The sequence below is a fragment of the Pygoscelis adeliae genome, unplaced genomic scaffold, assembly GCF_000699105.1.
Source record: "Pygoscelis adeliae isolate BGI_AS28 unplaced genomic scaffold, ASM69910v1 Scaffold226, whole genome shotgun sequence".
Taxonomy (NCBI): domain Eukaryota; kingdom Metazoa; phylum Chordata; class Aves; order Sphenisciformes; family Spheniscidae; genus Pygoscelis; species Pygoscelis adeliae.
Genome location: NW_008824983.1, coordinates 310,940 through 337,320, shown reverse-complemented (window position 1 = coordinate 337,320; position 26,381 = coordinate 310,940). Strand labels below are relative to the sequence as shown.

General features: G+C 39.3%; 2 protein-coding genes across 2 annotated transcripts in view; one reads left to right on the top strand and one right to left on the bottom strand.

Moving 5' to 3' along the window:
* The first annotated feature begins 4,619 nt into the window (after positions 1-4,619).
* Positions 4,620-10,244, top strand: BTD (biotinidase). Its single transcript, XM_009325700.1, has 3 exons — positions 4,620-4,850; positions 6,238-6,387; positions 7,828-10,244. Exons 1-3 carry the CDS (start codon positions 4,620-4,622, stop codon positions 9,010-9,012), a joined length of 1,566 nt encoding a protein of 521 aa, XP_009323975.1. The 3' UTR covers positions 9,013-10,244.
* Positions 10,245-17,695: 7,451 nt separating this feature from the next.
* ANKRD28 (ankyrin repeat domain 28) overlaps positions 17,696-26,381 on the bottom strand; it is an 83,005-nt gene continuing 74,319 nt past the window's right edge. Inside the window, exons 27-28 of the mRNA XM_009325699.1 lie at positions 25,580-25,671; positions 17,696-19,710 (exon numbers count right to left, since the gene is read on the bottom strand). Of these exons, the coding sequence (XP_009323974.1) occupies positions 19,424-19,710; positions 25,580-25,671 (379 nt within the window). The 3' untranslated portion in view covers positions 17,696-19,423. The remainder of the gene's footprint in view (positions 19,711-25,579; positions 25,672-26,381) is intronic.

Sequence of the window (26,381 nt, the reverse complement as noted above, 5' to 3'; positions counted from 1 at the left end):
GGCTCGCCGAGCGAGCGGCCTCAAGCCGGGGGAGGGGGGAGCTGGCGGGGGGGTTCACCGCCCGGCCCGGGCTCCCGTAAGGCCGCCCTTGGCGTGTGGCAGCTCGACCTCGAAGGCCCGTGGGAGCTGAAGGGCGAACCCCGTTTGTAACCAGGGGGGCCGCCTCCGCAGTGTAGCACTCCAGCTTTGTGGAGTTGGTCGGAGATGGCTAACGCAGAGCGGGGCAAAGTACAGGGTAGTTTTACACGAAGATACCTGACGCCAGCATTCATGAGGAGAAGCGGGAGCGTAGTGTGAGGCGCGTCTCCAAAATCCTCACCGACGGATGGTGCACACCATTTTACCTGGCTGTGCCTGTCCTGGCCGCGCCAAGCATGCACGTGTCCGAGAAGTGGCACAGTTGACAATACGTTCTGCCCCACGCTCTGACTTGTTGGTTGTGCTACCATCTTGAGCTGTTTGAGGTGAACCACTAATAACAGCAGCATTCAATTCACCCTCGTCCTGTCAATGAGATAACATAGATCTTTTAATTATGAGACAAAGTGTACTTCAGGAATGCTGTGAAATGTATAAAACTTCTTGCAAAACATTGTATTGAATGGGCAGCATTCTTTAAAAATAGATTGTGCCTCTGGATAACAGCCAAGAAGCTAGAGCAATGTTATGTAATGCACTGCACACAAAATTAAATGTTTTTCAGAAAGGGAAATGTAAGATACCAGTTCACATTGAGCTATGATTGCATTGCTAAAAAAACTTCATAAAAACCTATATAGTAAATACTGTACTAAAATACAGTGCACTGTATAACAGCAGTAGACAGGAGGGATCAATAGAAAAAACTTGAATTTCACTATATTTTTACATCTATGTAGGGGCTGTTGTGTTATATATTCTATATACTAGAATGGCAGCAACATCACAATTCATGGATATCAATGTAAAAAAGATATACTTTTTTTTATAGCAAATTTAATATTTTGCCTCATAATTATTACTGTTTATGTTCCTATAGCTTAACAGGCATTTGCTATTAATCACTTAAGAGGACCCAGACTAGTGCCGTGCTACTTCTGGTTTTTACAGTCCGTTGGATTCTTCTGAGTATAAAAGTGCTAAGAAGCAGGGCATGTATTGCCTTCCTTTAGTGAGAGTCGACAAACTTCTACGTTTCCAAAGTTGTTGAAAAGTGAGTGACTGGATGCTTTGCTTCACAATGTACCGAGATTAGATGGTTCTGAAAAACTGAATAGGAAAACAGTCTGCACTGTGACTGGGGGAAAAACTTGTCTGAATGAGCATCCAAACTTAAACACTGGTCTTTTTACCTTTTCTATAGAACTATAACTAGAATACTGTGACTGCATGACAGTAATACTGCTATGAAATACTTATGTTTGGGTGAGATGATCCCTACTGAAGTGGATCTGCCAGGCAAAAGACCACATAAATCACAGGAAAGGGACAGAAAAAGAGATTAAATTATAAAGCATTTCAGTTCATGAAAATTTCTTTTAGAGTCCTGGCTCAGATGAGGTGACAGCTCTATAGACCCTGAACAAATTAACTTCTCTTCAAGGAAAGGATTTATTAGATAGTGTAGCACTTTCTGTTAGGGGGAAAAAAAAAACCAATGTGGCTGAGACTTACCTGGAGTCTCACAGCCTAAGGGCTGAGTAAACCCTGATAGTATCCTTATTGTGGCTGGAAAGGTTACCATCCCCAAGTCCAGCCTTGGAGCCTGTCACAGCTCTCCTTGTTAGAAGCAACCCATTAGATAGAAGGGTTCAGTTGTTTAAGCTGTCAAATAGGGGAAAGGCATTAGGGAGCACTCACATAAGTGCTCAGCCACCGTCTGTAGGACTAGCAGTAATGACAACCAAAGATAAGGACTCAGAGGAATTATTTTGGTTATTAAATTATTTTAATTGGCCCAGGTTCAGCCAGATGGGATTGCGTAGTTGGATGTTTAGTGCTAAACCTTGTGTGCGTCTAAATGAGGAAGGGTTAGTACTTCGAGTGTTTCTGACCACCAGAAAATAAACCGTGGCAGAAAAATGAGAATTCTCCAAGCATGTCTGTAAAATACATTTTGTAGAAGCCCATTACCTGTTAATTTTTTATGTTAATGTGTCGGCTTAGAAGGCAAAAAGGCTATTTTTCTAACGCATAGCAATGCCATTCTGTGATCTGAAACTCTCCAACTTTTTCCATCACTAGTAATGATGGATTCTAATTACATCTTAGTTGACAACTTCGTTGAGGAACGGCCAACTAGAACCCATTCCTGTCCTAAATAGGCATTTTGGCTCTGCAGGGATGACAGAAATAGAAAAGATAGTTTTGTCAGTGAAGTGCAAACACTGTGTGTTTATTTTCAGTGGCTTCCTTAACTGTGAGAGGCTTCCCACCTCTCTTCTCCCTCCCCCTGCTACTGCTTTATATCTTCACGTGTACCTTGGTATTTCATTTGCAAAGCTGAGCTGCATAAGACAAAGTAGGATCCTCTGTTCTTGATATGCATTGCCAAATCACCCTCCCCCCCCAAGTGCCAAGTGTTTTCCTCAAGATGCGGAATAGCAAGGGTAGCTTATTGTACATCACTTCTCACTGTTTCTATAAATGGAGTGTCTTTAATACAACTGTTTACAGAGATGCCAAGGCTTTCTTCTGTTTTTATTGTGCTTTAGGAAACTTAAATTTACCATTGAAGGCATGTATATATGGACACATTGGCAAATTAAGCCTCAAGAAAATAAGTAGTTGAGCTTAGCAGCATCTAATAGCTAAGTTACTCCTGGACCCTTACAAGTGTTATTACATATTAAAACTTTTTGGTTGAGCAAACAAGTCTTCTGCCTACCGTAGGCACTAAGGTTTTGATTTTCCTGTCCTACGTGGAATTGTGTTGCTATAAAACCAGTGTTGCAAACAGTGTGTAGAGCTGCTCATGGAAGCAAACAAGTGGTTTAAACTAAGGTATTACTTACTAAATGCTTTTTGAATAGCTTTCACTCACGCTTCAATTTGTTCATTGTTAGATACTAAACCAGTTGGTGATTAGACAAAAAAAAAACCCTCAAAACAACAGTATTGAGAATTGCTTATTAGCTGCTTTTCATTCTGGAATTTAAGAAAAGAGGTATTTTAAGTTAACTTGCCATAGACTATCTTTTGTAGGTAGAGAACTACGTTTAATATGACCTGAATAAAAAATAAAAATGGGATTAGTTTAAAATTGATTTCTTTTTCTGCTGAACTCCTAATGGGAACTAGAGAAGGCTCTTCATGCATGTGTCTTTCAGAGTCTGTATTTGCTTTGGAAAAATTCAGGGAGTTGTGGATCACAAAGATTGAGAAGCACTAAGAGTGTTTTGGAACATTTTTTTTCTTGGATAAGAATTACCAAAGAGCAACCTGAGCAACCTGATCTTGTTGAAGATGTGCCTGCTCATTGCAGGGGGGTTGGACTAGATGACCTTTAAAGGTCCCTTCCAACCCAAACTATTCTATGGTTCTATGAAATACAATGAAAAAGTCAGTAACTGAACTTGAAGACTGGGCCATCAATATATAGCATCAGTGCATCTCTCCTGCATGCTCTTTCAATTTCACTGATATTCAAAATTTAATTCCTTAATGATACTAGTAACACTGGGGTGACAAATACAGAAGTCTCGTATTGTGAGAATAACATGGTATTTCTATAGTATTTCTTAAGCATTGCACAGCCATTGACTGTGTCAGTCAGTCCTTGTTCTGTATAAGTATTTCCCAACTTGGGACGTCAGAAAGGCTACATGGGGAGGCCATGTTGGAGAGAGTGCCCCAGCCTTCCAGACTCACTAATTCTTCATTTCTTTCTAAGAAAAGCTCAGTAATGCAAATTTTCTGCATTTTGTATGGATTTTTGCTTTATTGTTATTACTATGAAAGCATTTTAGAGGAGGAATGCAGACCTGAATTGCACTCAACATTTTTATAAATGTTGAAAAAAGCCGCAGTGTATGAGACAAATTAGTGCATTACATACATGGAGTTGGAATAGAGTGAATCCATAATCCCTCAGGAGAGGCATTTTCATGATAGAAAGACAGATAAATGTACAAGTAGTGTCTGTTGTAATTCTTTTGGCGATTCCCTGTTTCAGTATTGATAAAATTAGTTAAACCACTACTTGACTACTAAATATTGTGTCCGAATGATTTTAGGAAATGCTACTTTTAAATACATCCCCCATCACCAAATGGGGGAGAAACTGCAAATTTGCGAGCTGCTTTTAACTTTTCCCAAAGACGTTTTGGTGCATGGTGCGAAAGGTCTATAAATGAATGATAAAGTTAATTGGAAAGGGAGACAAAGCAAGGAGATCAGTAGAACTATATATGAAGCTAAAATGCTTTTAAACAGAACACAGTTATTTAAAGCACCAACATAGATAGATTTGTTTAGAAACAATATGAATGTGGTTGTTCAGAAATTTAAAACCAACACACTCAGTTCAAACACTGTTAAGAGTCTCAGTTACAGTCCATATGTAATCGTAAATTTAAATTCCTGGCACTATGTGTTGCTCAAGGTCCACCAACCCCACCTGTTTTTTTTTCTCTAGATTTATGGCATACACCATGGTGGATCTGTGCTGGAAGCTGTCTGTCTGCTTTTTTTGCTGTCATGTTGTCTCGGGAAGAGTTAAGAGGGAAGGGCATTACGTTGCTGCCGTGTATGAGCACGAGTCCATACTGAGTCCTAACCCAACAGCCCTGGTTGATCGACAGTCTGCGCTGGAACTCATGGGCAGAAACCTAGACATCTATGAACAGCAAGTAGTGGCTGCTGCAAGACAGGTATGCCGCAGCTTAGTAGCAGTTGCGTGTGTCCTATGTATATATAGAGTAAGTGCTATTGGAGGATAATCTTTCACGTTCGTGTTCCCAGGCAACTAAAGCCATATTTATATACATAAGTATGGTCTGGTTTTTCAGACATTCTGACCTGCCAGCAGCTCTGAAAAAAATCAGGCCAATTAGCAGCTCGCCTAACTTGAGTTATTCCAAGCTTGGAAAAACACGCCTATAGTTATTTAGTATAGAGAAATTAATTTTCTATTTTGGTCTGACTACCTAGCTCCTTTCTGTTTTCTTAAATGGAATGTTTTTATTGAAAGATTTTCTTACAGGCAGCTGTCTTTGGGTTTGATTTTATTCCAGTGCTCTCAATGGAAATTCCTGAATATTTCTAAAATCTAAGGAAGTTAAATGCTTTGGAAATGAATGTTCCACCATTAACAACTTTGTGGAAGTAAAGTTTTCCATTCCTTTCTCCTACGGTCCATGGAGTGGTTCTCAGTCTAAATATAATTAGAGGAGAGAGACTAGTATTTCTGGCTGTTCTTATGCACAGCCTTCTTTCCTTCCCTCCCCAAGAAAACCCAAAGCTGGTTCTAGTCAGAGGAAGCAGGCATTACTGTTCCTACGCAGAGAAGAATTGACTTGCAAGTTTCAGAAATCTGTTGTTTTGGAACAGAAGAATGACAATTTTTATACAATTTCAAAAAGTGGTTGTTTGGTTTTGGGTTTTTTTTGTTTTGTTTTTTGTTTTTTTTTTGAGAATGATGACTGGGCATCACAGTCCAGAAGCATAATAGCTATTTTTATGCAGTACTGCATCCAAGACACATAAGTTATCCCAAAGCCATAGCACAGATAACACATTTGAACTGGCTTTTGAACAGTCACAGGAATTTGAGTGACTGATGCTGTGTCTGATTTAAGAGGAGCCCACCACATTTTTAGGAACAGATCTTCCTGAACTTCAGGTAGAGCCAGCCTAGCTCTGGCATGGCTACATTTCTACCAGAATCTGCATTGCTTCCACAGTCAAGCTGTTCCCAGTACCCTATACAACCCTATATACCTAATCAAGGTATATAGCCCAGACTAAGTGATGCTGCACCTTTGACACAGTTACTGTACCTTTGACACAGATACAGGACCTTTGACAGAGTTAATCTGCAAATGGCATAATTCTGAAAAAAAGTTAAGACAAATTTTAACATCAGTCTTTAACCTGAAGTCAAAGAAAAGATATTTTCAAACTACATTCGTGTCAAAACCTATTTGGGTTATCCTTAACTTTCTTTAGCTCTTTCTACCCATGAGATTCCCTTCCGCCGCCTTCGTATTTAGGTTGGGTTTGCTTTGCCTACAAAACATGCCTTTGTTTTACATACAGGGAGCACAGATCATTGTTTTTCCTGAAGATGGAATCCATGGCTTCAACTTCACCAGAAGCTCCATTTATCCTTACTTAGATTTCGTTCTGTATTCACACTCCGTGAAGTGGAATCCATGCAGAGAACCGTATTTGTTCAATGACACAGAGGTAAATGTAGGAGTGATTTCTGCAGAGAGGTGGAATAACTGAATGCTGGATTTGTGCTCCAAGTGGGAAACTAGCTCTAGCTTGGGGAAGTAAGCAAGAAGTTTAACAGCTCGTAGTACCAGACTCTGTTTTCATGAACTCTCAGTTTATGCTGGTTTCATTCTGAGCAGAGGAGGGCTTTAGATACATACATGCAAGAAGATTAGCTTGTTTATGAGCCATCTGGATTTCCCATCTCCCCCTCCCCAACCTATGAAACGGTAACTACTCTCTAATATATATTGTTAGTAGTGTGGGATTTTATTTTGAACAACACTGTTTTATATAAAACAACATAGCAGTATCTTCACTTTCGATGCATTCTTGTTACTCGGTTTTAATGACAATTACATCAGAACATTCTGACTCAGTGATTGTGTGTAAAATGATGAGCACAAGTAACAGGACTTGACCCGCTATAATGTAATAGAAGTCACAGCTCAGCACAGAGCAAGTGTGATTACTGAAGATGTGACCTGCAAGTTACAAAAATAGTATTTTCATCGACTGTTCTGAACCCAAAATGAAAATAACCATGCTTAGTAATACAAACTATTGATTCCTATTAAGGTGACAGTAGTCAGTATGATGAAAGTAAATAATCATGCACGTGCCTACTAAGCAGAGTTTGTGTGCAAACCTTAATCGCAGTTGTAAATGGTGACCTGCTTTGGCCTATGAAGCTTTACTACCAATGATCATGCACAAGCAAGCAAGAACTTAGTTTGCCATTCAGATCCTATTTGGAGATTGCAATACCGGCAGTCTTTGGCACAGCTCTCTATGGCGTGGAAGAAACATCCCGGTAATACTGTAGTCTGCAACTTGTTGTATTTCTTTTCCATAGCTAAGCGGAATCTATCCATTTACACCTCTGCTTCTCTAAGTTGTAGCTAGTAATAACTTTTTTTTTTTAATTTAGAGTAAAAACATCTAGTTGCAGGAACAAGCCATTGTGGGTGCTAATAATCATTATTAGACATTTGCTGTTCTAAAGGCACACAGAGATCAGTTACGCTGCCTTGTCAAAGCTTTCAGTTCACCTATGGTGTTTTAAAGCCATTGGTGCTCCTGCAACAGTCAGAAGGTTCTGAAAAGTAACGCCCTTGAAATAGAGAGATTATTTATTTACTTACTTCTCAGGAAATAAAACCCAGATAATTTTTTCAAAGCTATTTTGAAATTAGTATCTGAAATACTTTTCAGTCTAGAAAACCACTGGTTCCAATAGCTTACATCACAAAATCATCAGTACATTTAAATTTTACGGATAAGGTCAAACGTGTTCAATTTCCAGTTGAAAATAATAATTTGAAAAGTATTAAATTTGTCATAGATGCTTAAGTAAAACTTATCCCTCCATATCCTGAAGTGCTTACATGTCCCCATACTGTTTTTCAGGTTCTTCAGCGTCTGAGCTGCATGGCGCTGAAGAACAAAATATTCCTTGTAGCAAACTTAGGAACTAAGCAACCCTGTGAGCACACTGATCCTCACTGTCCATCGGATGGAAGATACCAGTTCAATACCAACGTGGCATTCAGTGATGACGGTGCGCTGGTAGCCACGTATCGCAAACACAATCTGTATTTTGAATACGCTTTTGATACCCCTCCAGAGCCTGACTACATACTCTTTGATACCCCTTTTGCTGGCAAGTTTGGCATGTTCACTTGCTTTGACATACTCTTTTTTGAGCCTGCAGTGAACCTCATCAGACAATACAATTTGAAACAAGTTGTATATCCGACTGCCTGGATGAACCAGCTCCCGCTCCTGTCTGCTGTAGAATTTCAACAAGCTTTTGCAACAGCTTTCAACATCAATATTTTAGCAGCTAATATCCACCACCCTACCTTAGGCATGACTGGGAGTGGTATATACACTCCTGTCAAGTCATTCATCTACCACAACATGGAAGGTTACGGTGGCAAGCTCATAGTAGCAGAAATTCCTGTGATTACCACGGATTACAAAACCAATTTGGAGAGTAATGAAAGATTCAGAGAGAACTTACATCACTCGTGCAAGACTTTTACAAGTGCCCCAATGGATGATCAAGTTTGCTTTAAGGAGGAACAAGAGATACCCGGCAGAGTTTCAGAAAAAGGAAATGAACGGTTACCTCCCCTATTTTATGCAGAAATGATGTATGACAACTATACTTTCGTTCCTGTATGGGGGGAAACAGGAGAGCTCCAGGTTTGTGCCAATACCCTTTGTTGTTACTTAAATTATCGGAGAGCTGTTTTAACCGATGAATTATATGCTTTGGGAGTTTTTGATGGGCTCCATACAGTGCATGGCACATACTACGTCCAGGCCTGTGCATTAGTAAAGTGTGGTGGTCTCAGCTTTAGCACTTGTGGACAGGAGGTTACAGATGCCACTGCTCTGATAGATTTCCAGCTATGGGGAAATATGAGTACCCCTTATATCTTTCCTTTACTGCTGACATCTGGTATTACCTTGGACTTTGCTGATCACATGGGCTGGAAAAACAACCACTATTTCATAAGCAAAAATAGAACATCTTCTGGCCTACTGACAGCTGCTCTATATGGACGATGGTACGAAAAGGACTAGCACAGATACTTGACTGAACCAGAAAACAACTGCCCATATTTTCAGAGTATGTATCTTAACAGAAGTTGTTGAACATCTGTACTGCCTGGAGCTTCAGGTATGTTTGTTACATGACTGACTGATTAGATTCCACATTTGAAATGATAAGCAAAGCACTTAACCTAAGAGGCTTTCAGTACAGTCTGTATCTTGGTAGCTTATGTCCTACCAGAAGTAAAAGAACTGCCTTGCAAAGATAAAGGCTTGTGTTGAGATGTTTTATATTGGGAAGATAATATTTCTCATTTCAACTGAATTTGTTCCTTTTAATTTAATCCTTTGGTTTTCTGGGGTCCTGGCTAGGAGTATGGAAATGAATGCAATGGAAAACCATTGCAAAAGGAGAAAAAATAGGGAAAGGAACGAAGACACAAATACCGTGCATGATATGCATGAAAATACATCTTTAAACATACATATAGCTTGTATATGGTGCGGTTCTGATTTTTGGTTAAGGTGCCGTGATTTATTTTTTTTCTTAAGAGTCAAAAACTCCCAGCTGAAATCATTACCATTTGCTGGCCACTCAGTTGTGTGTAATCCCGTTAGAAAGCTCAGTGAGTTTTCTCATATACTTTCTCATACTTATATACAGTAACTGAATGTTACAGTTGTGAACATCTACGAAACAGCTAGTCTGGGGAAGAGGATATCAAATGATTGTGAAAAACTAGACTGCATTAAGACATAATTTCCAGCCTACTGTGCAAGGAATTGTGTTTAAAGAAAACGTCGGCAGTGAATATCAACGACTATGTTATGTACTGTTTAAGTACTTTAACTTTCCACGTTTAAAAGAGAAGTCATTTCAAGACTCTTGACTTTAAGACATCTTACACATTGTTCATAAATTAATTCAACAAGAGCTATGAAAAGCACATCATGAATTGTGGGACAGCAAGGTTTTTACATAAATACTTCGTGTGCCAGATGGCAGGTTCCTGCTGCTAAATGAGTAAAACACACCATTGTTTCTAGAGCAATAACTAGAGTAAGTGCTATAAATACTGTACTGCAGTGACAAACTGTTCTACTGCAGTGAAGAGGTTGGGAAGAGAATATTCAAAGGATATTAATTTGGGGTTAAATTCAGAGAAGATAATTTATTCTCAAGTGTTATAATTTTGTGTGGTCTTACTGGCTGTTATGACTTCATCTGCATAATAGCTGTTATGGAATAAACACAACCGTTCCTTTGGTGAGTCCTCGTGTTCCACTTGCTCAGTTTGTTAGTTGCATTCCAGTGGCTGGGAGCAGCAAGGAGCAGAGCGCTAATGGGAGAGCTGCGAGTCTCCATTTTGGTGGTCTGAGTCAGTTCCGAGATGTGTGCAGACTCAAACCACTATGGCAGCTACAAGTACGCATACTGAAAGGTGCTCAATAAGCTCCTGCTTTGAATGAACTCACTTTCTGGTTTCAGAAAGCAAAACAACCAAGAAATTGCTGAATTCCTACCTCAAGGTTTGTTAAATATTTACACAAAATAAGTATATAAATATTTATGATCTTGGGCTCTATCAAACCTTCCTTCTCCAAGCTGTGTTACTGTGAGCCAGGACCTAGTCACACTCAGTTTTGATACAGCAGCACAACAGGTTTGTTTATCCTGCAGCATATACTGGACAGACATACAGAGAGAGGAATGTCTGTATCTCGTTAGACATAAACTTGATGACGCAAAAGTAGGCCGTCCCACTGCAGGGTTATTAAAAAGCATTCATTCTTTGGCACCCATAGTGGTGTTCTTGCTGAATGCTGCACAAATTCCAGAACATACAGGGTAAAACAGAAAAGCATGCGTGGTGCTTATTGTGCTTCTGGTTCTAGTACCATAATGACCAAGCCTAAAAGAAAGAAACAACAAACGGCTCGAGAATTTCAGCTCTCAGGACAAGCCTCCCCCCCTCACTTTGTAGGCTGAAAAACATGTGTCCTCTTGCACTAAATACTGTTTTGGATTTAGTTCCAAAGCAGACTGTTGTTATCACAATAAATTAGGCTAAACAAGTAAATAGCATTACACATATTTGCTATGCTTAAGAAAAAAAAAAAAACCTATCTGTGAAATACTTGCAGAGTGTGTTCCACAAAGCTATTCTAGCTTTGGGCATGTCAAAACTGTTAGAAAACAAGCCATTCTGGCCCTACCATTTGCATGGTTTTGCTCTGTCTCTTCCCTGAGGAGAGCAGGCGTAAGTATTAGAGTGTGTTTTCATACCTTGTTCCCTTCACCCAAAAAAGCAGCCTTTAGCAGAGACACTGGAAGAAGCGGAACAGACAGTACTAGACATGATGGAGAATTACCGTTAAGTAACTTCCTCCCCCACCATCCCGATCTTTGAGTGACAACAGATGTATCCGCTCTGAAACGGGGTGACCAGGCAGTACCCTATGGCACTCACCACCACCAGTCGGCGGGTTCTGGAAGTCTGCGCTGGAACAGCGATCCCAACATTGCCCTGCTGAATGCAGCACCGCTCCCAAACAACCCGGTGTTCCGTGAGAGTGAAGCTACATACGATTTACTGAGGAGGTGTGAGAAGCCTTCAGCAAGGCTGATGTTCACACAGGCAGACTCGTAACATACTGTAATGCAGCCCGTCATCTAATGTCTCTTCAATGGATACAAACAGTTTAATTAAAGCTTCCTGAATGGTTTCCGTCTGTGAGCGCAACCAGAAACAAACCGGAACACAAGGATCTTCCGACATACGGGAAGTACAGCTGAAGTCTAGAACCGCTTTAAATCACTAGGTCTGTTGACTTAAATTAAATCAGGATTTGGAAATTTGTACCGAGACCAAAGGAACATCCTGTCTGAGACAGACAGCGGGGGATGATGTCTTTAAAAGGCCTTGACACCGCCCCTGGGAAGGGAAAGACAACCAGAGAAACTGTCTGTCCAGGCAGGGGTAACAGCACGCAAGTCAGAGGTGTTGGGGCTTTCTTCATAAGGGATCTGCTGCTTTGGGGTTCACATGACCAGTGAGTTTTCCAGGTGGATGTGGGGATACTCAGATTACAGTGAGAGAAACCACCAGAAAGCACATCAGAGGAACATTTGGCCAACAGGACGTTGGAGTTAAGTTACTGAGAGGCATGTGAACAGGCTGAGGAACTGGACACGGACTGGGACAATCTCTTCAGATCGGAGATCTTCACAATGCACAAGTGGGCATAAGCTTGTTTAGGCAGATCTCTGCAGGTGATATGAACCGGGCTGAAGTGACTGAGCTTCAAGAGCCTCCTGCAATCAACACGGAAGTAAGGAAGCCATCGTCATGAGGCACAGCACGGTCTTGCCCAGGCTGTGACCTGTCTTGCAGCATCAGGTATTTGACAAACTCCCCAGCGTCACAGAAAACCCAAGAGGACCAACACAAAAACTGCCCTCTTTGGCTGCTTCAGACATACCATCTAAAGTCAATAAAAGAGCCAACTGAAGAAAAGTACATTTTTAGAGCTGTTACAGAAAGAGGACCTGAACAATGCCTAAACACTACTGACACACGCAGGTTCAGTGGCTAGAAAGAACTACCCCCTCCTCCTCCATTTATGTAGCTTAAAAAAACAAAAACAAAAGTGGTGACAAATGCCATTCCTGAAACCCCAGATATTCACAGGTTGAAGTGAGAGTTATCGCTCAGTCAAGTTTTTAATGGTCAACAGCAGTGCAAGTACTTCAGAGATTCCCTGTGTTCTCCTTCCTCCCTCCACTGGGAGAGCAGGCGTAGGCAACGCAGGTCAGAAGTCAGAGACAATAGTTAGTGGTACCCACAGCAGATCAAACAAACGCTTGGTAGAAGAGATTAGAAAGGTTGAATTCAGTAAGATGTTAGTAGATTCTAAGAAAGATTTTTAAGATGTTAAGAAAACTATGCAGACAGCTTGAATAACGAAGTTTGGCAAGGCATAGGAAATAAATGACAGGATAGGACGTGAATCCTTAGATTTTGCTTTAAAACTATTTAAGGTATCTAATATATTCTTTTAACATAAAAGAACATCTGAGACCTCAGTGTTTTAAGCTTTGTGAACTAAGTCAACTCCCAGGTACCATGAGAAGAAAACCTGCACGTCTGTCATCTGACAAAGCTTGGAAGCGGCGGTTTTTGTTCTGATGTGAATCTGAATAGCAAAATTTGTTTGCTTCTGTTGCAATTTTAATGAAAAAAGAAGATGTAAGGTGTTTTTCTCCTCTTTAAATATTTAGTGACGCTAACGATATTAAGACAGCTTGAAAGGCTCTTCAGGTTCCATATTATTCAACTATGTTTACAGTTACATGGTGAAACACTGCAAGATCCCTTTTCCAACCTCGGGAAATTGCTGAAACATAGCATGGAATAGAGGGAGCTCATTTTATCCGAATGTAAAATAACACCCACCACCAGGGAAGCATGGATAATTTAGATGCTGCTTTATTTGAAGACAAATAACAGTGCTAAAGAGACTGGGATACTGGGTTGGAAAGAGGAGCAAGAAATCTTCAAGTCCCGCAAGTAGGGACATTCGTTGTCTTCTCCTGTCAGGAACGCTCAATTGCGAGATGAGTTGTAGAGACAGAAAAAAAGCCCCCAGCTAGAACATTTTAGTCACATCCGTAACTGTTTTTCCCCCAGGGAAAAGAAACCAAAACAATCTTGTGATTTTCCTGGGCTCTAGATGACTGAACAACTGAAAGAAACGCTCTTTCCGAGGCTGCCATTTCAGACAGTTTTTCTCTCGGTAGGTATGTGACGATACATGGATCAGACTAGAGGCCTGGGTAATATTTACAACGTCCAGCCAGGCATTTGCTTCTCCTGTTAAGCAATAAAATGAAGGGATTTTTGTGATAAGGCTTATAGATCATTATAAACACAATAATAGGATATTTTCTTAAAAATGACCACTTGTTTTGCCATTTCAAATTAATGCATGGTGGTTCCTTTGCACTTAACATTCTCCAAAACATACGGATATTAACGTGAGAAAAGGACTCCAGAAAAATAAAAAAGCCAATGCCATCAGGTTAACAAAGAGGCCTATGCTGGGCTTCTTCACATTTAGTATCTCAGGTTTCAGTCTGTAAAGGAGACCCATGTTTTATAAATTACTACTTTGTCCAATGTGGAGTCACAGCTACAGATTTATAAAAAAGGGCTTTAATCCTAATCTGAAAGAATTCTTCTCCAACTGTCCCACCAGCTTCTGCAGCATATAGAAGGATTGTAAGGAAGTCAAAGTCATCACAAATCATTGAGAGGTTACTACAAGAGGCAATAATTACCAGTCAGTCTTGGATTGAAGGATTTACATGAATTTGCTGGACCAACTTCAAGAATTTAACTACTTACTTTCTCCTGATATTAAAATGGATTTTGCTGAGTTTAAATCTAGACCTACGGAAGTAGTGTTAAAAGTTTAAACTACTTATTAAGAGATTATAAAGACCTTTCTCTCCAAGGTTATGTTATTAGTCTGATCCAACCAGGACTGGATTATCAGGAATTATTGTTATCAGGACTCGGCGCTTTTTAACCAAAAGCATGAAGGTATTTCTCTTCTGGGAAGCGGCTCTGTACCATCAGCAGAGCCACAGAGCAGGCAGAGTGGTGGGAGATGAGGAGGGTACTCCTGCCAGCTCCTCCTGCTGCTCCTGGGGAAGCCCGCAGACCTCCCTCACCCGCCCTGTGGTACACTGAGCCAAAGAGCACATCCTCCAGTTCTCCTGAACAGCTGTTTCCATAAACTCTTACCCTTTCTATTTAGGTTTCAGTTTTTAAGATGTGAACCTCGCTGATCCAAACATGGAATTAAGTAGTATGGGCTCCCCGGACACGTCTAGCACGGTTAAAAATGTTCCATGATTATGCACATGAAAAAACTTCTCACCAGTATATGCTAGACAAGAGTCTTTTGTACCTTATTCACTGTTGCTTACAATCTTTCTACAGGCTTACCCTCTCACCCAGTTACTGCACGATTAACGGAAAGGTCACCACAAACTAGGGTTTTTTTTGGGGGGCAATAAAGAAGCTGAGCTGCCAGAATACTACTTGTGTTATCTCAAACCAACTGGATTTAATGAACATTCTCTCTTTTTTTTTTTTTGTAAACTAGACTGTAAATAGAGCATATTATTCTGGATTACTACAGTAGTTACTGCCTTTAAATGGACATAATTGCCAGAATACTACTTGTGTTATCTCAAACCAACTGGATTTAATGAACATTCTCTCTTTTTTTTTTTGTAAACTAGACTGTAAATAGAGTATATTATTCTGGATTACTACAGTAGTTACTGCCTTTAAATGGACATAATCTTTGGGCAAGAGAGGAAGGCCAATTCCTCTCAAAACCAGAATTACTGAGTTGAAGAATCTGTAAACGTTATCTCATGCTCCTTTTTAGTGATCTTCCATACAGCTTCGGTAACAGCTTTGGGATCCTTAGTGTCCTTTGTGTAGATGTTAAAAGGAGCAAAACTTTGACGTAATTAGTTTTTAAATATTAACTTCTTTTAACCAAACATTTATTAATTCTTTAGCTTGGTAGACAAGTCAGAATTTTAAACCAGAAAATATACGACCAGAAAAAAAATTCACTACAACCAAGATCCAAGTTTATGAAGTGTATGTTTCTAGCTCTGATTGTTCCAAATACATTTATATGATTATTTTGGAGATATCTAAGGGTGGGGAAGAAATAAAGAGTAACAGGAGGAAATACAAAGCAGGAGACACAGAGGTGTCAAGATTTTGTAATAAATTACAAGAAAAATCTTTTTGATTACAGTGAGGTCACTCGGGGTGGGGGGAGACAGGCCGATTTTTCTTTTTAACAGCATCGAGCATTCATACTACCACACTACGCTCTAAAAGTAACAGCTCAGCCTGGGAGGTTAATACTAACGTGGCATTTTCTCCTGCAGAACGTTTATCCTGAGAACTGAAAACCCCGTAAAACGTCCCAGAAGTCAGACTACACAGAAAGCTGAGCAGAGCTGGTTGCTCTCATTCCTGAAGTCCGTTTGATTCCCCCCACCCCTCCAGGATAAAAAGGGTTTCTTTTATTCTAACATACTGCTGAGTGGTCCAGCCAAGGCTCACGGCTCTCTCTTGGTGAAAATCCAAGAGATTGTTTGGATGACAAACAATATAGGGCTGTAACAATAACCATGCCCTATTCATCTGTACAAAGAGAGGAGGATTTCTTTCAGAAAGATGGAGGTTCCAATATCATTTTCTGGAAAGGAGCAGGCCTCCACTGAGGTATGAACACTTTTTTCTTTTTCTTTTTTTAAAATAACCCCCCCACCAGCCGCAGACAGCATTATTTGTTTTACAGAAACAAGGAACCTTCTGTTCCTTGACCTCTCATTAAGAAGGTGGTCTCTGACCACAGTAGCACGTTCTTTAAACAAATCACGTTCCATTTTTGCAATAAGACCATATTCTAATAATACTCCCAATTATCACTTACAAGGCACAATTACTGTCCTACCCATACTGCCAGGTAGTAATGGAGTGGGGTTTTTTTTCGTTTTTTTTTTAAATAGGAATAACCAAATACATGCAAATTGTAATCTACAGGCTCACTGATTAAGTTCTAATGATGATAGATGAGATACACAAATTGTGTAACTCTGAATTCCTAAATGGAATTAATAATTTCTAATTAAAAAAAGACAGATCTTGAGCTCTAGAAAGTTCACAAAACTTAAAAATAAATGCAATTTAATGCAGCAAAACTGTTTTCTTCCTCAAGAGGTGGGTAGTAATGAAATGAGAGAGGCGCTATTTCTGATTGGCATAAGGAAACAAAGGTGTTCCACGGCACTGTTTTCTGCATTTGCCTGTATTCCATATCCAAATCTTTAACTTTTAAACCAACGCCTTCTGAGCTTTTTCTCCTGTCACCCAGGCACACAGTGGCCACGAATACTGCCCTGCTTATTTTTCGAAGAAGATAGGGCTGTCCCCTCCTATGAACTGCCCTGTGACTGCAGGCACCACACTCTGAGGTCTTGAAGTCAGGTAGAAGTTAGCACAGGTAATAAAGGCCTATTAATACAACCTTCTCACGGTTCCTTTGAAGCAACAACAATTGGACAGTTTCATTAACAGAAATATGCCATTGTTACCTTTTAAATAACAGGCATGCTACTTGGCATTCCGATTCAGATTTTCCACGCGCGTATGAGGAAAGATGGGTCTGTGCTGCTTCAACCTTTGCATTTACACAGATGCAGGGAATCTCAAGTCAGGCCAGTACGGATCTTTTGAGCGCTGCCTGCATGCTCAGCTGAGGCGCGTACATCACTCCCACACAGCCCTGTGCTTTGAAAGGTTCAGAAGGAAGAAAACGCAGAAATCACAATCTCCCTGAAGTCATCTAATTCTGCTCACGGACAGACATACTGCATATATAAACAATGAACACAGGCACAAACGGTTAAGAAAGTAATACTTAAAAGAAAGCCTGAAGGAATAATGACGTAATTTAACATTTAAAATTACTTTAAATTTAAATAGCTCACCTTCACTTTGGAATTAAAATGCTGGCAAAGCCTTTGTGAAGTAGATTTTATAAATTCTAACAGTTCACAGAAGAGACTTTGTCATCAATGCTTAGTAGATACAAATAAATTATTCATTAGTAGAACTCAGGTTTGGGTTTTATTATACTCCGTAAAATATACAGGAATCTTGAAGTACTGAAAGAGTGCAGGTAAATACAGTATTCAAGCAGTTACTATTTCTATGTACATGCTCATTAATTCTTCAAAAAACCCACAAAATTATCAAATAGATCAAAATATTGTCCCGTGTTTTCACACTATGTTCAGAAAACCAGCTGATAATTTACAATATCATAAAGATTTCCAGTTTCACAATACAAAAAGGATAAAAAGGAAATTGGAATCAGTTTGTAGTAATTTATTTGTACTTTACCAGGACATGCAAGGATTCCTTGCATGTACATAAACAAATTCACTTGAAAAGTAACAGTTATAGTTAAAGCGGAGCCAAATAAAGTAAATATTCATATTTAACAGACAAAACTTCAGCTTACTTATGTCAGTTTTTCATTCTTCAGGCAATTAAAAAAAACACAGTAGTCTGTTATAAATTAAAAAAAAAATCTTCGGGCAAGTCTGAACTACATTACAGGGACCTGTTTCTGCTGTTTATTTTCTAAATGGAGCACAACAAAGATACACAGCTCTTCCCACAGACCAGACACTGTACTTGTTTTTCTAATAGGGAAATATACTTTTAAATTCACCTCCCCCCCCTTGTAACTCCAGGGTTTAAAAAAAAAAAGTGATAGGGATATACAATTTTAATCTTACATACAAATTTATGATGTAAGGAAGCAGACAAATTATCGAAAAGAACTCTCAGTCACAACAGGCTTGTCAAGACATTTCAAATTTTTTATGCAGTTTCATAGTTTCCAAGTTACTCGTGTATTTTTAAATTAAAAAAATCTCAATCCAAAACCCAAAAGTTAAAAAAATCTAAAACTGTGCAACAATTACTGCTTCCCTCCCACATCTCCCACCCCTTCCCTTGTTTATTACACTGTACATTTTTCACCCTGACTTCACCTTGTTAGCTGGTTTAATTTTAGTATTATAAAAGTATGACAAGTTCATTTTCATTTCTCCTAAAAGAAAAAGAAAACAAAACTTAAAAGTACATCTGATTTCTTTCATGCTACATTTAATAGTGTCGGAAGGCTTTCAGATGATTTAAAAAAAAAAAAAAAATCAACATTTAAAACCAAATCTAAGCTTCTTTTCCAGAAGTAATTAAGGTTTGGTTAAAACAACTTCTCAGATAACCTATTCCAGTTTTCACAAAAAGGTATTTAATTAAAAAAAAAAAAAATCTTTAAGTTATTTGGTCCTTTGGCAATTTGCAGCACAAACAATGCCTACTGTACCAAACTCATTTATTGCCTTCAAAATGGTTTTAGTTTTATTGATAATATTTAAATCTAGCATCCTTTGTGTTGTACAATAGTGTTGTTCATTTATATCAAGTAGGGTGCCCAGTCTGCAGAAATTACTCCTGGCACCAGAAACAGAATGGTAGAATTAAGTTAAATAAAACAGTTTTGACATTCTTTTTTTTTTTTTTTTTGCCATGGATTCCAAGAACTTATTCAAGAATTTATGCTTCTTCTGCAAAATATGCTCTTAAAAATCCTCCTAGAGTCTCACAGATTTTTTTTTTTTAATATGCAACCACAATAAAAAACATCTTCTCAAAGGTTTGTCCTCTTTTTGCATTCAAACACTGATAGCTTTTTTCCAAAAGCGCAAGTCTGACCTTCCAGCGCAAGGGTTCACTCTTCAGACAGCTACAAAATGTAGCTTCTAGTAGGTCTCAGAATCTGAGTCATTGAGTTCGTCTTCTTCTGTATATGGGTAGCCATCTTCCCTGCCAATGTTGTTGAAAGTACAGTAAGAGCTATGGTCACTCCTCATGATTGGCAAGGAATCGAAGGTGACAGTTTTTGAGGTGTTGGTGTAATGATTAATGGCATTGAATGTAAGGGAAGGTAACGTGCTGCTCGATGAAACAGGCATCATCGTGGCCAGAATGAGAGCTAGGCAATCAGCCACATCCTTATTGGGCGCGCAGGCCAAAGCTGGTGTGTAACCTAGAAAGCCAAGAAAAAGACAAAACCTTCATGTAAAATAAAGACAATGTAAAAAGTTCTCCAAGACCATGTCATCTTTCAGCTGCAAAAGTATTTTACATTGCTTAGTTCTGCACTGTTTAAAAAAAAAAACCGAAACAAAGAACATCTAATTGATGATGCATTTAATTTTAGTTTTTAAACTTTTGGTTACAAAAACAACCCAGAAGTCAGTGGGCTTTGGAACAGAGATGTACTTGTTTTGCTAAGCACAGTCAGACACTCTAGGCCAGTGAGAAAAGCCTGGATTTGAAAATGGTGAGGAAGTCACCTGGCGGAGGAGAGACAACTAATGGCAGCCAACAGTGATGGGTGAAGGCATTCACTAGAGAGCCACTGCCGAAACTACAGCTCAACATGTTGAATATTTCTTCATCCAGAAGCTTCCATACAGCTGTTCATCCCAGACAGTTATTTCAGTAAGACTGTCCTGTCTCAATAATAAGCTGGTTAAAGCATCAGGGCCAGTTAATTGAAAAGGCAGAGCATACGATTTCCATCAACCTATGCTTTATTACAATACACAGTAATATAAACTACACAGCCAATGTCTAACTTTTATTTGAGGGATATCAATTAAGACATCCACAGAAGTCTGAGGAAATACCAGCTGGATTAGTAGGCTAGGACTTGCAGAAAGAAACTACACCTCCTGGTTGCCCAACTGGCCCGGCCAAACTCCTTCTGCCAGGCAATGCTACTGTGACAACCCCCAGATGCAGGAGGTCTCGGGCTGTGGAGTGATTTGCAGTCAGGTCACATAGCTGTGAAATCTCTTCTGGGTAACCGTGGCTCTAACAATCCTCCAACAGTTCTCCTTTTGCAGCTTCCCCCTTCCCTATGTACTTGCCTCTACTCATTAAGTGTCAAGAAAAACGCTTCAAATTCTTCTCAGTGGAGATCTGTGCGTTGCTCCCGTCTCAGGCTTTAGGCTTACTGATTCAGCAAGGCACCTGAGGTAAGCTTTGGCACAGGTCTCGGGGTATAGCCACAACACCGAGGCGCTGTAATTGGTGGTGACAATAGCAGCTCCAGAAGCATGGCAGTCACATAAGTACAAGCACAGATAACTGCTAATTCTGCCGCCAAGACCAAAGTAAGTTCCCTCTGCCCGGCTCCACACACAAGCGGGCGGCCAGATCACCTTGTAGCACCCTTGGAGTTACCTCTCGCTGCATGCGATAGAAATGCCCACAATGAGCTGAACAGGAAGACTCATGTTCAGGTACATTTGGGAGTCTGAAGTCCCGCGCTACCCCCAGTCCACAACTTAAAGGTGTACATCATCCAGGTGAAAAGCACACAAGTAATTTTAAATAACAGATGGCTTTAAAGCAAACCGCGTGACGGATTTCTATCCAGACCTTCGGAAGGCATGGAAAAGGAGGCAATGCCCGTTCTACCAGCAAGTGTTTCAACTACTAAGGAATCATCTTTATTGTAGAAGTAGGTCCAGGTCAAGTGTTAGGACAGAGCTCGGGAGTAGTTATCGTGCTGTACAATTGCACAGAAGTTTTAAACAAGTAGGCACATTATGGATAATAATTGTATCTACAAGTTAAGAAAACAGCAAGCAGGGGACAGTCAGTCTTGCAGTTGAACTATTATTTGCTCAGGACACACCTTATGCTTGATGCTTGGAACACAGTAAGACAACAGTCCCTGTCCAAAGGAGGATACAATCCAAGGAAACACAGATAATTCAAGCACAAAATGCACCAGCTGACCATGCGATAGGGCTGTACAGCAGTGCAGCGCAGCAGATATTTTCATTGTTAGTAAGGTATCACAGCACTTAAACAGCTCAGACTTAACAGTGACGGTCTGCAGAAGAGATACTTTTTGAGAAGATTCAGAAGCAAGAGCCAGAGCTTGCTATGCTCGGATGAAGACTGCGTTTCAGGCACATCAGGCAGAAAGAAGGCTCAGCACTGATACTCAAATGCACACAATTTAATAACTACAGTTGCTGGAGATTGTATGAAGGTAAGATGACACACAAAGTAAGTGTATTCAAGCTGGCCACACTCAACACCATTTCTTTCACTAACATGATTTGATAAAAACTCAAAGAAGAAAAACGAGCAGTCACCAGCTACCTTTCAGTATCCCAGTTAATCATAAAAAACATTAAAGGCCAATGTGAAGATTTCATAGATTACTAGCTTCTTTTAAGTTCTCTAAAAACAGTATTTATACGAATATTTGATTGTAGATCTTAAGTTTCTAGCTTTCATAACTAGGAATGCAATATCACAGTTTTATTCTTGCCTTAGACATAGCAAAATGAAGTAACTGCTTGCACCGTGAAAGACTGACATCTGTGTCCTCCACCACTTTATTTTTGTCTATATTATTTTAAAATTGTAAGAACAAATTGTATTTTTATGTCCCTTAAATAACTGCCAACTGATCATTTATGTGTCAGGGCAACAATAGGTATAAATACTTTAAATGTTCTTTTAATAAGATGTTGCTAAAGGTACCAACTCCACTGAAATACTCTTACTCAGTTCTCATATAATGTTCCCCAAAATCTGTACTTGTATTTGCATAAGCTTTCACAGCACACAAAAAAAATGTATCACTATCTTTATTTATAGACAGGGCAACAGACGCAGAGTGAGGTGAAGCAGCTTCCTCGCACAACAGAAAACAGAGCCTAAGTGGTGGACACGGGCTTAAGACCAGGGCTCCCCCTGCCCAAATGCAGAGCTGCTCCCTCCCCTGAGGCTTGAAAGTTTCCATGAAGGCGTCTACAGGAAAATCGGAGGGTTATTAATGCAGTCAGTGCACAGGCAGTTCTCAAGATAAACTGAATGAAGTCTTACACTTGGGAAAGAGAAGAGAGTCATCTGACGCATGAGTCATCTTGTAAGCATTTACAAGAAAAGATTCCTTCCAGAAAACTGGAGATCTCCAATATAAACTAAAATACGAGTAGAGGAAGGCTTGGAAAAGAACTAGACAAAAAAAAAAAATTATTCCCCCCCCCCCCCCCCTTTTTTTTTTAAAAAGCTTGAAAGGCCAATGATCACTGTAACAATGAGTCTAGAAAATAAAGAGAAACCTCCACGCTATGTCAGTCTCCAGAGTTAGAGAGTGCCTCCTCTCACTACTGTGGTGCACATTAATACAACAAAGAAAAGACAGACCGCACCAGGAAATTTAGCTAGCCTATTTCCCCTTAAATAGCAGGGGAAAAACCCAAAACAAAAAAACCTTGAAAAGTTGGTTGCGTGACCAAAAATAAAACTTCAGCTGGAGTCCAATGAAAGAAAAAGCTAGTAATTTCTTTTAAGACAGGTAAACTTCCGTAAATAACGTAAAATTCAACAAAATTTTTGTAGATGTGGGTGATGGCAAAATTCCATCAAGACAGGTGCGGAAACGTGGGAAAAGAATGGAAAGATTTGAGTGAGAACTGATACAGAACTGAAAATGAACCCTCAACATGACTACTTTCAGGAAGTATACCGGACAGTTAACTTGCTGTTTCAGTTGCATTTAATCTTTTGAGAACCGAGAGGATTACATTTTTCCCAAAGACATTAGTTCTTAAACACCTCAAAAAGTGATCTCACCACATTGAGATGCTCTATAACAAAAGCAATATGACATCAAATCTAGAGTTTTAAATATCTTATAAATTATTTATAAACTAAAATGCAGAGAATTGGAGTGATGTTAGTTTTTTTTCAAAGCTCATGTTTTTCAATAATTTTCTGTAGCCCAGATATAGCAGCAGAGGACTACTAAGTAGTTTTTTTACAGAGATACAAAGAGAGACTCTTGTAAAATAGGTCAATGCAGCCTTTATAGAAGACAACAGCTTCAGAGACAAAAAAGGGGATCACCACTCCATACCAGCTGAGGTTCTGCTGATGACGTTCCATGTATCAAAACACACTTCCATGTAAAACACTAACTAAAACTTTACCTCCGATTTCATCTATCTGAAATGCCAAGCTTGCGTGGCAGATCACTGAAATTACCTGAGCTATGCTAAAGTAAGGGAATGTCAGTATTGTGATGCAAAATATTCCAGCACCTGTTTCTTCAGTCTGCTTTGCTAAACATAGCTTTCACCCCCAAAAATGCATGAATCATACTCTTTTAAGCCTTTCTAATTGCAAAAAAAAAAAAAAAAAACAGAGTTTCTCCTATACTTTTACTTTATTAGAATTGAATAAGTGTAATTTTTTTTTCTTTAGAAACACTTACACTCTAGCAGTAGTTGCTAAAATCAAAGACAAGTAGACCTAAAGCAGAACCCGGCTATCACTACTGCCAGCTTTTCCATTTACTATAAAAGGTACACTATGGAAATCAAGACACTTTTGCAACAGGTTTAGCAAGCCTGCTCACATACTAATACTTCTAAGAATTAAGAAAAAATTACAGTGACAGGTGAGATAGATTGATAAATCCCACAAAAATTTCCCTTGCTCTCTCACAACTCAAAGTATTCATGACTTTGCATGTACTGTGCTTTAAGCTGGTACATTCATCCAGCAGAAAAAGAATTCGTTATGAACATTCTCAAGGCTGCTTAAAATTTTATAAACAAAGCTATTGCTATTAGAAACAGAAGTTAAGAACCACATTGAGGAACTAGATTAGGTAGCACTCAAAGTTACTTTAAAATTTAAACTATGAGCAGAATTAAAAAGAAATTTAACATGTTGCAGTTAGATCCCCAGGCTGCCAGAGAACTGTGACTTCTATACAAACAACTCTTTTCTCTGTTACGTCAAAGATCCACCCTAACAAGGGACTGGCTGCACATGAAAAGCCCACAAAAATACAAACATCTCCAGTTAGCATACTTGTGATGGGAAACAAAAATCAAAAAGGTACGTTTTCCAATCTTTTCATTTTAGGGAGTTTCATTTAGCAGTTACCCCCTGTACCCTGTTTTAGACAAGGAATGATCTTTAAATCACCCATGTCACTTTAAGCAGTGTCAGCTGAGAAACACACAGAAAAAGTCACAGTAAACATTAAGAGAAGAAAAACCTTCCAAGCTGGAAATATAATTAAAACTGTTAATTAGGCACATCCCTTCTGAAAAAAACAAAAACCACACCACCCCCCCCCCCCCCCCCCAACAAAACACAAAACCACAAAACCAAACCCCCCCAAAACAGGCAAAAAAACAGGCAAAAAACCCCAAACCCCAGCTACTGCTTTCATTTAAGACACACTGGGGTATGGCATAAGAGCAGGAACTCTTGTGCTTTTAAAAGCACAGCTTTGGAGGACCACAGATGTCTTACATGAAAATATGCAAATAAGAAGTCAGTAGATCTAATTTTCTTTTTTTCTTACAAGGTATAGGATTTATTCTCTGTGATAAAGCAGTTACTTTTTCTTACTTCTGTGTGCTGAAAAACTCCATTAGAGCCAGAAGGTTGAGACCAGTAACTGAGATCTGTAACTCATACTCGCTTTTAAAAAATAACACCAGTAAACCTACCGTGACAAAATGGATGGCAATTCAATCCAGCTTAACAGCTGAAAGTTGTATTTTACTTTGAGCATTACATTTTTTGACTGTCTCCAGTATGCCAGAGCTAGTGTATTCATTATAAAACTACAAATGCAAACCAAACATTTCTATGCCGTGACTTGCATCGTTCTGGAAGTTTTCACTCCCCTTACACTTCTGCTTTGCTAAAACGATCCATCACCAACGCAACACGTTTTTTTCTATGGGGGGAACCTACTGCAAGGCTCATATGAAATTCCCAAAGGGTTACTGCTTTCCAGTGAGCTGAGTTTAAAACCACAGTTCCTTATGGGGAAACAAAGTTAAATTTATTCTTACCATTTTCGTCTACAGCAAGTACACTTGCTCCCTTCCCTAAAAGCTCTTGAACTACAACCGTTAGTCCATTCCGAGCAGCAACATGCAGAGGTCTGCAAAGACAAGCAAACTGGTATATAAACCTTAGAACAAGATATTAAGTAAGATAGGTAGCTTGCACCTAGTTAAATGATTATCGAAGTATTTATACTGGTATGTTACTTACACATTATATAAATATTGTAGATATAATAACCAAGATGGGAAAACGAGCAAATCTCTTTTCTTACTGCGAAGAAACTATACAATAACAATTTTGCACTTACTTTCTTCTTTTTATGGCACCACACAGTGAGGAATTAGCTCCGAGAAGACACCTGCCTGCTTATGAACTTTATCGTGTTAAAAATTTAGAAACATCTGGTGCCTTACTGTTGATAAATCCTTCACTGAACTGTTGTAACAGATATCACCACATCTGAGAGTTACTCCATGCCACTGGCAATAATCATTAGAATAGTAACAGCAGAATGGTAGTCATTGTATTGCATGCAAATGCTTGTAAGAGATGCAGAAGCATTTCATCAATCTGCCTTTTAGAAACCACTATATTCCACTGTGACTAGAAATGAAAAAAATATTTTACAGTATAATGCATGAAGCTGGAAAAACAGATTACTTTTCAAAACCTCAAACTATTAACCATAACCCTGTTTTGCAGTGACTTGATCTATCAAGGAAAGGGTAGTTTTACCTCAAATATATAATTGTATCTTTTTCAAATGCAACAGTTTTTCAAAATTGGTTCCCACTGGCTTAAAAC

Excerpts from the sequence above, each read along its gene's own strand:
- BTD (XM_009325700.1), top strand. The coding sequence starts at position 4,620 with ATGGCATACACCATGGTGGATCTGTGCTGGAAGCTGTCTGTCTGCTTT. Across the intron at positions 4,851-6,237 it reads TAGTGGCTGCTGCAAGACAG|GGAGCACAGATCATTGTTTT; the intron begins GTATGCCGCAGC and ends TTTTACATACAG. Across the intron at positions 6,388-7,827 it reads ATTTGTTCAATGACACAGAG|GTTCTTCAGCGTCTGAGCTG; the intron begins GTAAATGTAGGA and ends ACTGTTTTTCAG.